General features: G+C 54.1%; 1 protein-coding gene across 1 annotated transcript; it reads left to right on the top strand.

Annotated features, from left to right (window-relative positions):
• Positions 1-14956, top strand: HEYL (hes related family bHLH transcription factor with YRPW motif like). The gene is made up of 5 exons (XM_027571598.1): positions 1-130; positions 6349-6415; positions 7450-7533; positions 8782-8863; positions 11903-14956. Exons 1-5 carry the CDS (start codon positions 51-53, stop codon positions 12574-12576), a joined length of 987 nt encoding a protein of 328 aa, XP_027427399.1. The 5' UTR covers positions 1-50; the 3' UTR covers positions 12577-14956.
• Positions 14957-16583: the final 1627 nt, after the last annotated feature.

Genomic DNA, 16583 nt, shown 5'->3' with positions numbered 1-16583 from the left:
CCGGCCGGGAGCCGGCACGGTAGCGCGGAGACCCAGAGCCTGCGCTCACCATGAAGCGGCCCAGGGAGCCCAGCGGCTCTGACAGCGAGTCCGACGGACCCATCGACGTGGGCCGCGAGGGCGAGCTGAGGTAAGGGCCGGGATGGGGATACTGGGAGTGCCTGGACGGGTTCAGCGGGCCTTAGGACTAGTCCTTCGTACGGCCTCAGGAGATGCAGGTGTGGGCGACGGCCCGCAGGTGTGTGTGGGGTGGGGGTGCAAGTGGGGCACGTGTGCAGCGTGGGCCGTGACACGCACGAGTGTCTGGATCCTCTGCGCTCTGGGCCATTTCGGGCTCAGGGTGCCGGGATGGAAGTGGAGTTCAGCTCTGGGATCTCAGGTTCAGTTGGTGATCGTCTTTCCGTGGAAGTGCCAGGTTGAGGCGATTGGCGCGGAGTTTTCCCTGAAGATCTTAGAAAACCCTCATGGAGTATTGGTTCCACACTCCCTGCCGGAATCCGCTGAGTGGGCAGAATAGCCATACTTTCTCTATTCTACCTTAGCTTGGGTGCACTTTCCATGTAGTACACAAAAGGCTTCCAGGGGGAAGAAAATCTCCCCTCCCCCGAGCAAATTGGACTTTGGAATCAAGGTTTTGGTACCAAAGAAAATAATAGCTGACTTGTCAGGGCAAGGGCCTACACTCCAATTCCAACACTCTTTCTAATGCACACCCTGCTGCCAATGTCTTTCAGCTTTTGGTAAATATTCTGACTTGCTTCAAAACTGTGGAACAAACTCCACTAGTACCGTTCTGCTATTTCCCCCAGTTCTGTAAACAGTCTAAGCTTCAGTTTCCTCATCGGTGAAATCGGTATAAATAATAGAACTGATCCCAGGTTTACTGGGAAAATCAAATAAGATGATGCATGTCATGAGCTTAGCACAGGGCTTAGCATATAGCAAATGTTTAATTCGTGTCAGGCACCCAACATGTGATGCCCAGAGCCCTGAAAGAGTGGCAGGGACTGAGTGGGAGTCTGCAGGCCTGAGTCCCAGCCCCAAATCTGCCACCAACTCACCCTGTGACCTTGGGCCATTGCTTTCTCTTTCTGAGCCTGTTTCCCCATCAATAAAATAAAAGGAGGACATGGAGTGGGAAAGAGAGGGGGCTATCTGATCTCTCCTGGCTCATCCAAACCTGACTCTCTAGAACAGATTTGAAAGGGGGATTCAGTTCGTCCTTAGGGATGTTTTTGAGGGACTTCATCATTTCAGTGACTCCAGTTTTCTGAGACCAGGAGATCCTACCTTAATCACAAAGCCTAGTAAAAATGCCACCAGTTTCCAAGTATTTATAGCTTATAACAGGAGGTAAGGCAATAGATATCCCCCTTGCATCCTGTACACTAATTAGGTTTTGGGGCATATAATACAATTTCTTATGCAACTTATTAGCATTCTTAAATTGTTTAGCAGAAACTGCTATTTAGAGAAGCAGTTCCCTGAGTCTGGGCCTGCTAGGAGCTGGGGAAGGGCCCAGCACCATGTGCTGGTGGTGGAGGGGGCTCTCAAATTCAATGTCATTAGGTCTCCATGAATCAGAGGCATGAAATTGATGCCAGAGAGCTGGCTCTGTCTTCCAAGAATTTGCAGTTTGGCCAGTGACCTGCCAGGTCACACAAAGACCATGGACAGGATGGAAGATGGAAGGAGAGACAGACTGTGGGCTGTGAGGGCACCCAAGCAGGGAGAGGTCACTTACAAGCAGAGGCATCGTGGAGGGTTTCTTGAAGGTGGTGGCATTTGGGCAATGGCATAAAGGATCAGTGGGAAGATTTTTCCTACACGGCATTTTGTCCTTTTGGCCAGAGCCCATTTTTAGAGACTGTCTAGATTCTTAGAGGAGCAGACCCTCTCAGAGCAGAGAAAGCAGTTGGACATCTGGCAGAGGCTGACTTATAGACCCCTCTTTGTAGCACTCACCAAAGGGCCCTCCCCCCAGCAGACATCAATGCTTCAATTCAGGGCGTGCTGAACGATGCCTGCTGTGGCCCAGACCCTGGGCTGGGCGTGGGGGGCCCAGATGTATCCTGCTAAGCCTCTGCCCTCAGGGAACTCTCAGAGAAGAAGAGCTTCGTGTACAAAGAAAGCCAGATAAACAGTGGCAAGGGCCATGGGACTGGGGCAGCCAGCCTCCCTGGGGTCAGAGGCAGGGCGTAAATCCCCCACACTCAGAGATGTGAGAATAAGGAGCAGGGTGTATTCCATTGTCACTGTGGGCATCTGCCTGATGGCGGCATCTTGCCCCGTATGAGATAATCACCCACAGATCTCCTATCTGAACCCAGCACCGCCCCCCCTGCCGCCCTCTGCCAACACAAGCTGGGTCCCAACGGAGAGTATAACCTCTCTCTCCCCTCCCCCTCTGTGAACATTCAGTGAACACCTGTCATATGTCAGGCACTGGGTCGGGGCCTGTGGGTCTTTCCTACATGATTTAAGGCACATGGTGGCCTTTGAAGTCAGATAGACCTGAGTTTGATTCTCACCACCATTAACATGGGCATTTCTGAACTTCAGTTTTCTCCTTTACAACACAGGGATGCTAATACCTACCTCACAGGGTGAGCCTTTGATGAGGTAATGTACCTAAAGTGTACAGCTCCCTGATTTAGTCCAAGGTAACTTCCAACAAATGCTGCTCTGGAAGGGGTCATCATTCAGTTGGAGGATGCCATGTTCACGAGGCAGCTTGGTCTAATGAAAAGATTAGAGGCCTGAAGACTTGATTTGCTGGGCATGATTCTTAACTCTTTGTGTCTCTGTCACTCCATCTATCAAATGATTATTTTTCCTAATGTGAAATAGCCCCAATAAGACTTAATTCACAGGGCTATTGTGCAATAAATGAGACAAGTAAATGTGGAAGTACTGTCTAGAACAAGGAGTACTGGCTATGTAACACACATGGTGGGGGAGGGGGTGACGATACGGAGTGCACTGTGAAGAGCACTGGATTAAAAGCCAGGAGACTTGGCTCCAGTTCTGGAATTTCCTCCAATTTGCTGTGTGGCCTGGAACAGACCCTTCCCCTCTCAGATTTGCCTTATTTTACAAGTGGGCTCAGCACTCCTGAAAACCTTTCATTGGGGATATCATGATTCTGCCTTTGGTTAATGCAAAAGGCGTTGGGGGGGCGGGGGGGGGGCGGAGTGCCCCAGGGGGCCTGAGGGTGAGTGCTGAGGGCATCAGGACTGGCAGCCAGACCACCTAGAAAGCTGCTCTTCCCCATACCCCAAGAGACCTCCCAAGAAATCTGGCTAGGGACCACTCGAGGCCCATGGAACAGATCTTGGTGGTCAGCATATCTTCTCTGGGTCCGTGAAAATCTGCCTTATTTTCAAACTGTCAGACAAGAAGCTCTCACACCTCCCCCCAGTGTCAGGGCCAGATCACAGCCTGGAAGTAAGCTCTGGTTGAGCTCTTGGGAGCTTTAAGGATAAGGGGACTGGAGGGCTATTCAGACAGACAGGAAATAGGAATTAAGAGGGAAAACAATGCTGAATTTGGAGCCAGAAGACATGGATTCCCATGCTGGCTTTGCTCCTTAGCAGCTGCATAGGCTGGGCAAGCTGCCTCCGGTCTCCAAGCCTCAGCATCCTCATCTGTAAAATGGGGCTTTTGTTAGGCTCAAAGCAGGGAAATATATGTAGCGATGCCAAGAAAACTGAGAAGTGAGGTTTGCCTGTGAGATATGGGAGTCGGGGAAGATGGATAATACTGCAAAGAACAAGTGACCAGGAGAGTGGATAAAGGGATGGCAGGGCCGTTGTGCCCTGCAAGGGTTGCGTCAACCTCCAGAAGGTGGTCCCTGAGGAGGGATCAGGCTGAGGGGCAGTGACGTGTGCAGTTGCTAACCCAATACCCCTAGAGACTCCTTATCCAGCCTCGGGGGGACAAAGGCCATGTTTTAGTATCCTTTGGCTCTTGGGGCTTGTCCTGAGTGTAGCTTTGTAAACAAACTGCCCTACAGATCTCAGGATCGGGCCATCCAAGCCCTGGACCTAGCTTGCTGGGTCATCCCTCCCAGGAGCTTCATAGGCCTCTGACCAGCCCTTCTCATCCAGATGTTTGGAAGGAGATATCCTTTTCCAGTTGTAGCTGGACAAAGCCAGGGACATAGCAGTGGGATTTGATCATGGTTGATGTGGACTCTCCTGCAACCTTCTCTCTTTGAGCAGTTGATGAAAATGATCTAACCTCTCATGCCAAGAGGGTAGTCACATGGGCTGGGACCCTCCTGGTGAGCCACATAGACCCCCATTCCACAAAGGCCTAGGAGGTAGCTTTTATGGTGTCACTTCTCTGCTCCCCAGTGATGCCAAAGATGGGAGCAGGAGGAGGGAGCTCAACCATGGGCTCTGCTATGCTCCAAGCACTTGCTGGGTACTGGGGCTACCATGGTGAATGAGACAGGCATGGTTCGTGACCTCAGGGAGCCTATGCACTTGGTGGAGAGATAGACATTAATCAAATAATCATATACATAAAAAACAACAAATGGGCATACATGCTATGAATGCAGGATGCTAGGAGAGGGTAGAGCAGGGACCGTGTAGTGGGAGGGGGGTGTCAAAAGAGGCTCCCCCAGGAAGGTGGCATTTGAATTGAGATCTGAACAGTGGTAGAAAGTACTAGGCAAAAGAGGCTGGGGCTTGGGGGTGGGGAGACAGGGTGCACCAGAGCACTCTAGGCCAGGGGAACAGTATGTGCAACCACGGGAAGGAGTGGAGCATCACAGGCTGAGGCATACAGAGCAAAGGAGAGTTGAGTCTAGGAGGTGACAAGAGCCAGCTGGGCCACCTGAAAGATGACGGCCTCGATCCTAAAAGCACTGGGAAGGCCCTGAGGAGTTTTAAGAGAGTGACAAAATCAGACGTGTATTTAAATGATCACTGGGCCTGTTTGTAGGGGGTCAAAGGGGTGCAAAGGGTCCCAGCAATAGAATCCTGCAGCCGACCAGATGAGAGATGATAGAGGTTTGGTCCTCTGAGCAGCAGTGGAAATAAGCAGGGCGGAGGGGAGACATATCTCAGACATGGAATGGGCACTTTTGGATGAGGTGGGTGAGGACAGAAGAGGAATCAAAAGTAGTGGTGGCCAGGGGGCCTCACAGAACTGGGAGATGGGATGCCTTTGCTGAGATGGGGGTCCAGGGGGTGGTGGTGGAGGTGGAGGTAAGCTCACGGGTACAAGTTCAGATGTGTGGCATTTTGCATTTGGAAATGGTAGGGGAGTCACCTTGTCCAAAGCTATTCGTGGATAGGGCATCTCTCCCTGGGAGCTGAGCGTCTGGACGGCTGGGGCCTGGTGGACCGCATCCAGTCCAGCCCTGGACCTGAATGGGGCCTCCGGGGTGTTGGCCAAATGAATGGCTCTCCGTGCAACCCCGCGAATCCCCTCTGTTCCGGGAGAGCCTCTGAAGCAGGAAACCGTTAGCGGGGCGAGCGGTTGGGCTGGAGAAGATTTCGGTCAGTCGGGGCAAGAGAGACCCCCCCATTCTACCCCCCCATCCCCCGAGGCTGAGTCTCTTCCCGGCGATGGGGACTCCCGGAGTGCGAGCAAATATCCGTCTGTGCCAGGCCGGCAGACGGGCGGAGGGGCCGCCCGACGCGATGCGGGGCTGCAGCCTTCGGGGGAGGCCAGGGCAGCGTCCCGAGAGTCCGAGGGGGCCTGTGACCCAGATGCCGCCTCCCTCTCGCCCGGGCCGCGCTGCGTGGGAGGAGGCGGCAGCTGCCGGCGGGGCGGAGGGCGGGCGGCGGGCGCGCCCGGCCCGTGGGAAGCGGCGGCATCTGCTCTTTCCACGCTCTTCCCAGCGGCTCCCTCTGAAACCCAAGCCGCCGGCCCGGCCCCGCCGCCGCCGCCGCCGCCGCCGCCGCCGCCGCCGCCGCCGCCGCCGCCGCCGCCGCCCGGGCCCTAGCCCGCCCCGCCCGGGATCGGGTTGCAGGAGCGCAGCGGCCCGCTGCGGTTCCCCGACGCCCGCGGCCAGGGGCGAGGGGCAGGGGGCGAGGCCGAGCGGGTCGGGCCGGGAGCCCAGCCCCCACCCCCTGCCCCAGCAGCCGCGTGGCCCTGGGGCAGGAAACCGAGCGCAGGGGCGACTTGGCGGGGCGCGGGGGGGAGCGATGGGCCCCCACCGACGCCTGCCCTGCGCCGCTTCCCGGCCTGGGAGTCCTCTGCGGCCGGGGAGACCACGGCCCGCCTGGGAGGGGGCAGTGCCTGCCCACATCCCCGCCTCCTCCAAGGTCAGCCCAGGCCAGGGAGATGGTCCCCCAGCTCTGAAAAATCAGACTTTCTCTTCTCCTGCAGCCAGATGGCCAGGCCGCTGTCCACCCCCAGCCCTTCGCAGATGCAAGCCAGGAAGAAACGCAGAGGGGTGAGTGTCTGTCTCGGCAGAGTTGCCCGTCGAATCTTTGCCCTGAGTCCCCAGGGGCCTGGCCCGGAGAACCCTGGTCAGAAACATCACCCCCATCTAGACTGCCTGAGGGCCAATCCTGGCTCTGACAGTAGCTAGCGGAGAGAATTTGGGCAGGCCACTTAACCTCTCTGTGCCTCATTTCTTCAACTGTGTAACCGAACCAATGAGGGTGCTACCTCACAGGGCGGTTTTGAAGGTTACATGAATTAATGTAATACACTCAGGACAACACCTGACTCACGTTAGCCCTTACCGTTTATTCCAGCCTTCCCCCTCTTCTCTCCAAGCCCAGCACTTTCATTTCCTCTCAGGGTGCTGAGGGGTGGGGGAAGGGAACAGAAGAAGGAGGCTCCCTGGCTGGCTCTCTGCTGCCTCATCCCAGCCTCCTGTCATTTGCCCCCAGCATGTAGCTGCGCCTCTGCCCTGGGGGTCCAAAGACCGGGAATGTGGCAGAGACCAGCCCTGACCCTCACTTAGGCAAACCGTTCCTTCCAGCCCTCATCTTTATCTGTAAAACGGAGGTCATAATGTCTGCCCTGCTATCAGTATTCGGCTACCAGTAGGGTGAGGTGAGAATGAGGTCGTGTGAATGAGAGGCCTCCCCAGCTGGAAGCAATGCCTCTTCACTACCCAGCAACTGAGGGGGTAACCTTGGCCTGCGGGAGCCTCCAGGGCCTGCTGCAGGGCTGTGGCTGGTGTCCCTGTTCTGATGGGCCGGTCTCCTGTTGTACCTGCAGTTGTGCATTTTGAGCATCATCCCTGCAGACCAAGACAAGAGACTGGAGTTCCGCTCCCAGCTTTGCACTTCTTTCCTGTGTGACCTTAATCAAGTCATTGCCCTTCTCTGAGCCTCGATTTCCTCCTCCATTAAGTAAGAACAGATTTCTCTCCCTCACAAAAATATTGTGAGGGAAGACATGAATCCGTGTCCCTCAAAGCACGCTGGAAACTGGCGAAGTGCCCATGAGTAAATTCCTGTCATTGTGTTTTAGATCATAGAGAAGCGGCGCCGAGACCGCATCAACAGCAGCCTTTCTGAGTTGCGACGCTTGGTCCCCACCGCCTTTGAGAAACAGGTATGTGATATTCCTGATGGTACCAGAGGAAACCCCATGCAGGTGGCAGATATGGCCCATTCTTCGTGGTATGTCATATTGATTGGTAGCAGCTGCTTGAAATGCTGGCACCTCGTTTGCTGATATCTGTCACCTGCTGATATCTGCCAGGGAGAAAGGGCATGGAAATTTGTATTTACTCTGGTGTCTCCAGTGTTGTGGCTTTCTGTCCCTCATCCCCTTGACAGAAATCCTTAAAATTATCCTGAAGGTTAGGGATGATTATGCCCATTGCACAGGTAAGGAAACTGAGGCACAGAGAGGTGAAGTACCTTGCACTCGGATCACACAGCTAGGAAGTTGCAGAACAAAACCGGACCACAGAACTGTGTGAGTCTAGAGCCCCCTCGCCCTCTGCACTGCGGACGGTTCCAGAGCCGTTTGAAAGCGGAACAGGCTGCTGGGGTGTGAGCACCCTGCCGCTGCACGTGTGTGGGGGGGGGCAGGCGACAGTGGGAAGGGAGTCGGACAGTGAAGTCAATCGGACAGTCTCAAAGATTCTCCACCCTGTGCTCCAATGCACGGTCATGGGTCATGTGCCTTCCTTTATGCTGGTGAGAACAAGTCGGTCATTCCACAGACGTTCACTGAAACTTCCACAGGCCCAGCTGTGACCTAGACCTGGTACCTGCCCTCAGGAGCTCACGGGGATGCTATAGGCGTAGCAAGCATTGCTCGAGAGAGAATAGAAGAAGAACAAGTGCTGTGGGGCTAAGGGGATGAGCTAGATCTGGGGCATGGTGAGTGTGAAGTTGGATTCCCAGGGAAGCTAGTCTAGGAGGCAGGTGGGTACGCAGGAGAGGCATTCTGGGGATGGTGCACTAAGCCATGGAGGTCGATGAGACCTGCTGGGTACAATGTGCCAAGTGAGAAAAGGGAGCCAGTGCCCACTGGGAAACAGCCCCATTTTAAGGGAACAGGCAGAGTAAGGTGGAAGAAAAAGCTAGAAAAAGTGGTGTCACGAAGTCAAGGGAAGGAGGGGTTTCAGGAAGGATGCTTGGCAGTGCAGCGGGCGTGCACGGGCTAACATGGGAACTGAAGAGAATCTGTTCATTTGGGAAACCTTGGCCGAAGCAGAAGCCCCCCTGCAGGCCATGGTGGAGTGGGAAGAAGATGGGGACAGGGAGCCTGTGAGGGCTGATGACACCATAGGGAGGGGAGCGAGAGGTCAGCTGGAGGCCTTCACTCTTCTGTCTTCTGTGCACGCAGGGCTCCTCCAAGCTGGAGAAGGCCGAGGTCCTGCAGATGACAGTGGATCACTTGAAAATGCTCCACGCCACTGGTGGGACAGGTACCGATGCTCTTCTCTCCCGGGAGTCATTCATGAAACACATATCTGGGGGCTAGGCCCTGCGGATCCACTGGTGAGCAAAGTAGACATGGTCCCTGGCCTCAAGGAACTCATGGTCTATGGTGGGGCTGAAGCAGGTGCAGGTGCAGCTGTCCCAAAGCCTGGCTCTCTCCTTTCAGCATTACCCTCTCCACTGTCAGTGTCCCCAGTGGTCCCCACCTCGTCCTCTACTCCACTCCTTCCAGCCTTAGTTAGCCCTTGGAGGGGGTCTGCGTAGATGACCTGTCCCTACGGGTTCCCCACCTTAACCCCCACCCTCCTTCAGCCTTAGCCTGAATGAACTCATTCTCACTGGGATCCCAGTGGAAACCCTGGGAGGGGCCTGCCTGAGATGTTTAGCCGCAGATGTTCACTGATGTGCCTTCTGGGCTAGTGCTGAGGTCATGCTCACAGTTGAAGACCCGTCGTGGGATTGTAGTAGAACCCAAATGTAACTCGTGCCGTTATTTTGGGCTGGTCCATTGCAGTGAAGTCATGGAACTGTGGCCTTAAAAAGACTTCTAAACAAATGGAAATTCTGTCTGCATAAAGCCTCACTGTGTATTTTGGCGATTTCACAATTGAGAAATGTTGAAATCTACACAGACCTGCGCCACAAAGACCTAAGTCCTAAAACCTTAACTTGGCCACCTTTGGAGGGGGCAGTCACATTTCAAGTGACCCAGCCTGGTGCTTCTCAGGCTTCAGTGAGCCACAGTATCATCTGGGGGCAGACAGTCACGGGGCACACCCCAGAGATTCTGAGCCAGGAGGCCTGGCCTGAAGGTTAGGAATTTGCAAGTTTAGCAAGCACGCCCGATGACCCTGATGCAGGTGGTCACTTGGAGAACTTCTGCCAAAGGAATGCATGGCCAACAGTGAAAACTGATTCTAATCAACCAGTGGGGGAGAGCTCTCCAACTACATTTATGGGTATCCAATTCAAAGAAAAATAGTGACTAATATTTTGGCCAGAATTCTATAGTTTCAAAATGCTTTCACCAAGGTTATCTCATTTGATTCTCACAAGAGTCTCGAGGCTGGGGGTTGTTGGCATCACCCTACTCTGGCCAAGGGCTAATGGGAGGACAGGACTGGCTTAGAGCATGGCTTTGGGTTAGAATCCTGAATGGAATTGATTCAAATCCCATGAATTCTGAATTTGGCTCTATTACTTGCTAGCTTTAAGACCTTTGACAAGTGATTTAGTTTCTCTACACCTCAATATTCTCATCTCTGGAATGGGAATAATGATAGGATTTTTCTGAGAATTAAATCAAATAATGTAAATTGAGTACTTAATAAGAACTCAGAAAATGTTAGCTGAAAGAGAACAGCAAACACAGAAACTAAGTATACAGCAGAGTAAGGTCTTGTCCCCAAGGAGGCCTGACTCCAAACACCATCCCCTGCAGAGTTGTCTTTCTATGGGAGCCTCGGCCATGAACCAGGGACCAGATATTTGCAGCCAGAGTCACGAGGTCAGGGCCCACTGAGGCTGGTCTGCCTGTACACAGAGGATGATTGAGAGAGGGGCGGGCGGAAAGGCAGTGAGAACCGAATACCTCTGTGGCCAGGCCACCTGGTCAGATTCCACTGAAACCAGCCAAACTGAGGATCCCAGACTGATGGCGGCAGCTGAGGAACAGATTGGGGTCCTGCTTTCCTGACTGCCCTTCAGGCTAGGGGACAAACTCACATGCCTTCAGGGGCCAAGCCAGTAATACGCAGTTGACCCTTGAACAACACAGGTTTGAACAGCGCAGGTTCACTTACATGCAGAGTTTTTGCACTAAGTGGAAACATTTTTGGAGATTTGCAACCATTTGAAAAAAAATTGTAGACACACCACAGAGCCTAGAAATATTGAAAAATTTAAGAAAAAGTTAGGTATGTCATGGAATGCATAAAATAGACGTAGATACAAGTCTGTTTTATCACTCACTACCATAAAATATACACACATCTATTACTGAAGTTAAAATTTAGCAAAACTTCCTCATACAAACTCAGAACGCACATGGTGCCATTTACAGTGGGGAGAAATGTAAATGTAAAGATGTAGTAGAATCATAACTGCATGAAGTTAACTGTGGCATATACATACCGTATACCGTACTCCAGGAATAATTTCCTCGCCCCTCCTGTTGCCCTTGTGGTGAGCTCAAGTCTTGCGAGTATCAGCTCAAGACCCCATGTGGCACTAATCATCGCTGCCGGAGCAGTCCTTCTCTCCAGTAAATTGCTATCACAGTAAAAAGTGATCTCTGGTAGTTCTCACTACTAGTAGTTTGGCAGGGAGTCAAAAGTTTACTCAGGTGTTCAACTGCACTGGGGGAGGATCGGTGCCCCTAGCCCCCATGGTGTTCAAGGGTCAAGTGTAAATGATGGCTAACTTTGAATTCATGGACTATTTCTGTGCACCATTGCATTTAGTTTCACCCTCACAGCCCTGTGCCGTAAGTATTACTCTGTGCCCATTTTACAGCCAAGGAAATTGAGGCTTAGAGAGATTAAGAGACGTGTCCGTGGTCAGGCCACTAGTTAAGTGGCAGAGCTGGGATTTGAACTCAGCTCTCCTGGCTTCCAGAGACCTCAGGCTTCAGTATGACACTACGCTGCCTTCTCTGTGGGGGGGGGGGGGGGGGCCCGGCCCTGACGGCTGCAGTCTCCACCTCCCCATGGGCACAGGTCCTTCACACCTGGCAAGTGTCCACTTAAATGACATTATCTTGGTCACCAAGTTTCTTCTCTGCGTTCATCGTGAATTTCAATGAAAACGGTACTCTACATTTTATCATGCTTCGTAGTTCAGTGAACTCATTTGATCATCACAGTGCCCCCCCTTTACCCCACGTAGGGGTGATTATTCCCACTTTACAGATGTGGAGACTGGGGCTCAGAGAGGTGAGGTGGCATGCCCAAGGTCACACAGGTCTGACCCCAGATCAGCACTTGGCCCTTGCCTGGCACACACCCTCATCATGCCTCGCTTTGCAGGATTCTTTGATGCCCGAGCCTTGGCGGTGGACTTCCGGAGCATCGGTTTTCGGGAGTGCCTCACCGAGGTCATCAGGTACCTGGGGGTCCTGGAAGGGCCGAGCAGCCGTGCAGACCCCGTCCGGATTCGTCTTCTCTCGCACCTCAACAGCTATGCAGCCGAGATGGAGCCTTCTCCCACGCCCACTGGCCCCCTGGCCTTCCCTGCCTGGCCCTGGTCCTTCTTCCATAGCTGTCCAGGGCTGTCAGCCCCGAGCAACCAGCTCACCATCCTGGGAAGAGTGCCCGGTCCCATCCTCCCCAGCGCCTCCTCTCTCGCTTACCCCATCCCGGCCCTCCGAACCACTCCTGTGCGCAGAGCTGCTGGTACCGTCCTGCCAGCCCGCAGGAATTTGCTGCCCAGTCGAGGGGCATCTTCCACGCGGAGGGCCCGCCCCCTGGAGAGGCCAGCCGCCCCCCTGCCCGTGGCCCCCAGCATCAGGGCTGCCAGGAGCAGCCACATGGCACCCCTCCTACGATCTTCTTCCCCCGTGCCCCCCGGTATCGTGGGGTCCCCTGCTTATGTGGCTGTTCCTGCCCCCAGGCCCTCTTCCCCAGGGGCAGCTGGGAGGCCAGCGGGAGCCGTGCTCTGCCACTCCTGGGTCTCCGAAATCACTGAAATCGGGGCTTTCTGAGCTGGCTTCTCCCCAGTAGCGAGGAGGGTTCTTTTTCCAGGAGCTCTAAAAACAGTGCTGTCTTCTGCCCTGCTTCCTGGCCTGGCTCATCTGTTTGCGAAGGCATCTTCCTCACCCGTCAGAGGCCCCTTCCTCCTTTGGCCCATCTCCCCTCCTCACTGCCCATCCAAGCTTGCGGACCCAGCTCTCCTGGAGCTGTTCTGATCTCAGAGGCCTGGTCTCCTTTCTTACCGGGGACAAATAAGCCCTGGGAGGGCCCCTACAAGCTTTGCCCAGACCCTTTCCTGCCCGGGCACACAGGGGGCAGCAGGCATGAATCTAAGGTCTGGGAACTAAGCTTGACCCTAAAAGGCACAATGGTCTCAGGCCGGCTGCTTGCCTAGAGAGTTCAGAACCCAGCCTGAGCAGTGATTGACTGGTGCAGCCTTCCCAGGCCCCCAGGGCCAGAACTTAGTGTCTGCCTCACTTCCGGAGACAATAACAGAGCAGGGGCCACAAAGCGGTCTCTGGGGAACCCCCGTCTGCCCCTACCCACCCCGTTGCAGTGAACCACAGGACAGGCCCCCCTGTCCACCGCAGCCAAGGCCCGGGGGTTAGGGGCCCAGTAGGGCCTGCTCGGTGGTCTTCCCCGCTGCAGACACCTACACTCCGGCTGACCCCCCAGTTCCCTGCATAGAGATGGGAGGTTTCTGGGCAGCAATAAGGCAATAAGGCCAAACAGGGGATCCTTACCACCAGGCCTGGGACAGTGCTCCCAGACAAGAGCTGGGATTGAGCAGAGAACCCAGCTCCCTGCCTCTCGCACCATCACCATCCTCCAGATGCCTGGTGCCTGTTGGGTGCACAGCGTGGAGGGTCACATTCCCATGTGATGGTGCCCCCGGAGGGGCCCTCTTGGGATTCAGCACCAGACGTTTGTGCTGCCTGGTTTGCATCCGGCTCGCAGAGCCCAGACTGTGGGACAGCCAAGGGCTGTCAGCTGGACAAAAATAACTGCAAGGAGGGGCGAGAGGAAGGACAGTCAGAGGCGGCTGGGCCCTTCATGGTCACACGGCAGGTCAAGGGCCTGAGATCCTGTTCACCCAGGATGCCGCGCAGCCGGCTCTGCTCAGAGGCCACTTCAGGACCCAGCTCCAGCCCTGGCTGCTCGTCCTGTAACGAGGGATCAAATGGCCTGTGGCCACCATTCCCAGCAGAACAGCAGAGGCCAGACAGGACTGGGGCAGCCCCGGGACTGACTTTCAGCTGGACCCGTGTTGCCAGACCCGCCGTTAAAATGTAGAGCCACTTCTGTGCTTGTTGGCAGATATCTGCTTCCCTTGAGGGCCTCTAAATGCCCCGCTGCCCCATGTGGCTTTCCCCCAGGCCCCCACGCTGGTTGGTAAATACTTCTTTCGAATGTCACCCCTAGGAAGATAATTTCCCACCCTTTGATGGAACTACCCTTCCCAGAGACTAAATTGAGGAGATCCTTGGGCTCAGACATAGAGTTTGCTAAAACCCTGGGGGAAAGGGCCGTTTTGCAGAAATGGGGCAGAGGGCAGAGATCATTTGAACGACCCAGAAATCTCTTTTGAAAAGGCAAATTCCTCCAGGAGGCCTGAAGAGCTAATGTATTCTTTCAGTCCTCAGTGTTTGTTCGATCAGATTTCTGTCCTCCTGGATGCGTCTGAGATGTGCAGCCGTGGGGAGCGAGGGCAGCATTCCAGGGAGTGGGTCACTGGCCAGAGGTGCTCCTGACGGAGACAGACAGGGAGGGCAGGGCAAGTCAGCAGGCTCCCAGGAGTTGGGAGAGGTGGGCACAGGGAGGTGGCAAAGGAAAGAGCCCAACTTCACCTTTGTCACAGAGGGCAGAAAGAACCGCTCCTCCTCCTAATCTTCCTCCCGCTTCCCCCGCTCCTCTCCCGGGCTATCCCTGCTGGCGGCCCCCTGCTCCCAGGGTATACCAGCTCGGTGCTGCAGTCCCGCAGTTTGGCAACTTCATAGCCTGAGAATATGGAAAACCCATTTCCACGTTTCCAGGACCCAATTCCAGAAGAATCTGTTGACACCATCGAATGAGGTGGAAATGGCCCAGAACTTTCAGCGTCTGAGTTGATCTTGAGTTCATTCTCCCCAAGAGATGGTGAATGAGAAAGGTGACTATGTGTTTGTTTTCATGGTTGAGGATTTGTATCTTTTGTTTCTATTCCCAAGCCTTTCTGGTGTCCCCGACTCCTACCCCCTTGCTGGGGCTGTAGCAGGCATCCAATAAAGTTGTTTTAGCTCTTCTAAAAACCTCTGGAGGATTCTACTTCTTGAGATCTCTGAAGTCCATTCACTTCTCTCCAAGTCCCCAGCTATCACCCTGGTCTGGCCATTTCACCTGCCCCCAGATCACTGCCCTCCACAAGGTCATTTTGCTTCCGTCTTGCTTTGTCACTCAGTTCTCAAGGCAACCAGAGAGCTTTAAACATGCAAATCATATCATACCAACTCTGGCATAAAACCCTCACTTTATTACCCTATTATTCCCAAGATAAAATGCAAGCTCTTCCTCTTCTCGTCCCAACCTCACTTCCAGCCAATTCCAATCTTGCTCACTGTGCTTCTGCCACTCTGGCTTTCCTTCATTTCCTCAACATTCCAGCCTGTTCGCACCTCCAGGACTTGGCGTATGCTCTTCCTGTGCCCAGAATGCCCTTCCCCTACCTTCTGCATGGCCGAGCTCTTTATACCCTTGGCTTAACCTCACCTCCTCAGAGAAGGCTTCCTTGACTTCTGTGCTTGAATAGTTAGTTCATCAATCTCCAAGCCCCGTATTCTTTCCCTCCTTAAGGCACTTGCCATTGCACGTCCATGTGTGTTTACTTCTTGGTTGATCATCTCCCCCACCAGCACGTAAGCTCCGTGGGCCCAGAGACCATTTGTGGCTTGCTCTCCACCCTGGATCCAGTGCCAAGCACCATACCTGGCTCTAAGTTGGTGTTCAATAAATATTCATCAAATTCGTCAATGAACTGGGGAGGTGAGGAACTTTCCAGACTCAAGCTGCTGGATGATACAGGTCCTTGAGCGGTGAACCCCCCTGCTACTGGCCTACTTTGGGGGGAGGCTGGAGAGCAAAGCAAGAGGCAGGGCCAAGGGACTGGAAGTTGTGGCAGATGGTGGGGAGGCTCTGGCGAGAGAAAAGTGCAAGTGTGCTCACGCTGGAGCGCACAATGGCAGCTGAGGCCAGGGAGGCGTCCCTCCAGCAGGTATTGTTCTCCACTCTTGCCCTGATGGATCTAGCTTGCGATCAATCCTACACACATTTGCAGGGGTCTGCTCTGCGCCAGGCCGGGCGTGGTGGAGCCAGGGGTGATGAGAAGGCTGAGGGGGCCCAGGGGAGATGTCTGCCTCTGCCTGGGGTGGCCACAGGGGAGGGGACAGCTGGGAGGAAGACTTCCTAAAGGAGCACCAGAAAAGCCATTCTACCAGAACACGGAACCCCGGTGCAAAGACCTGAAGACGTTGTGGGACGCCCTGCGAGTTGGTTCTAAGTTGAGCACGGGCCTTCAGCAACAAAGGGAAGGCGGGCTACCCTGGGCACTGAAGCCAGCCTTCCTGGGTTCAGCCTCCACCTCTGTCACTTATCAGGGTTGTGGTCTTGGACAAGTTACTTAACATCCCTAATCCTCAACTTCCTCATCGATAAAATAGGGATAATGCAGTAATGGCTATTAACTGAGTGGTAACTATGTACTGGGCACTGTTGTTACTGCTTTTCATGGAATGTTCCCATTTTACAGATGAGAAAACTAAGCCAAGACACCATCTCCTAAAGTTAGGGGAGATCGAATAGGGTAGCACACAGAAAGCCTTCACCCCAGAGTTTGGGTCATATGAAGCAGTCAGTCAGTCTTAGCCCATTAGTGTCATTAATGGAAAGAGACCAGATCCAAACTGGGGGAAACCGCGGGTGCCATGCAGAATTTGGGCTTTAGCTTATAGGCAATGGAAGCCATGGAAGGTTTTGCCAGGTGAAT

The sequence above is a fragment of the Zalophus californianus genome, chromosome 4, assembly GCF_009762305.2.
Source record: "Zalophus californianus isolate mZalCal1 chromosome 4, mZalCal1.pri.v2, whole genome shotgun sequence".
Lineage (NCBI taxonomy): Eukaryota > Metazoa > Chordata > Mammalia > Carnivora > Otariidae > Zalophus > Zalophus californianus.
Note: the sequence above shows the minus strand (reverse complement) of the source record. Positions and strands in the feature narration are given on the sequence as shown.

What these genes read in the sequence shown, in the direction of transcription:
- HEYL (XM_027571598.1), top strand. Translation starts at nt 51, where the DNA reads ATGAAGCGGCCCAGGGAGCCCAGCGGCTCTGACAGCGAGTCCGACGGA. An exon ending in GGCCGCGAGGGCGAGCTGAG is followed by an intron (nt 131 to 6,348) that starts GTAAGGGCCGGG and finishes CTTCTCCTGCAG; the next exon opens with CCAGATGGCCAGGCCGCTGT. An exon ending in CCACGCCACTGGTGGGACAG is followed by an intron (nt 8,864 to 11,902) that starts GTACCGATGCTC and finishes CTCGCTTTGCAG; the next exon opens with GATTCTTTGATGCCCGAGCC.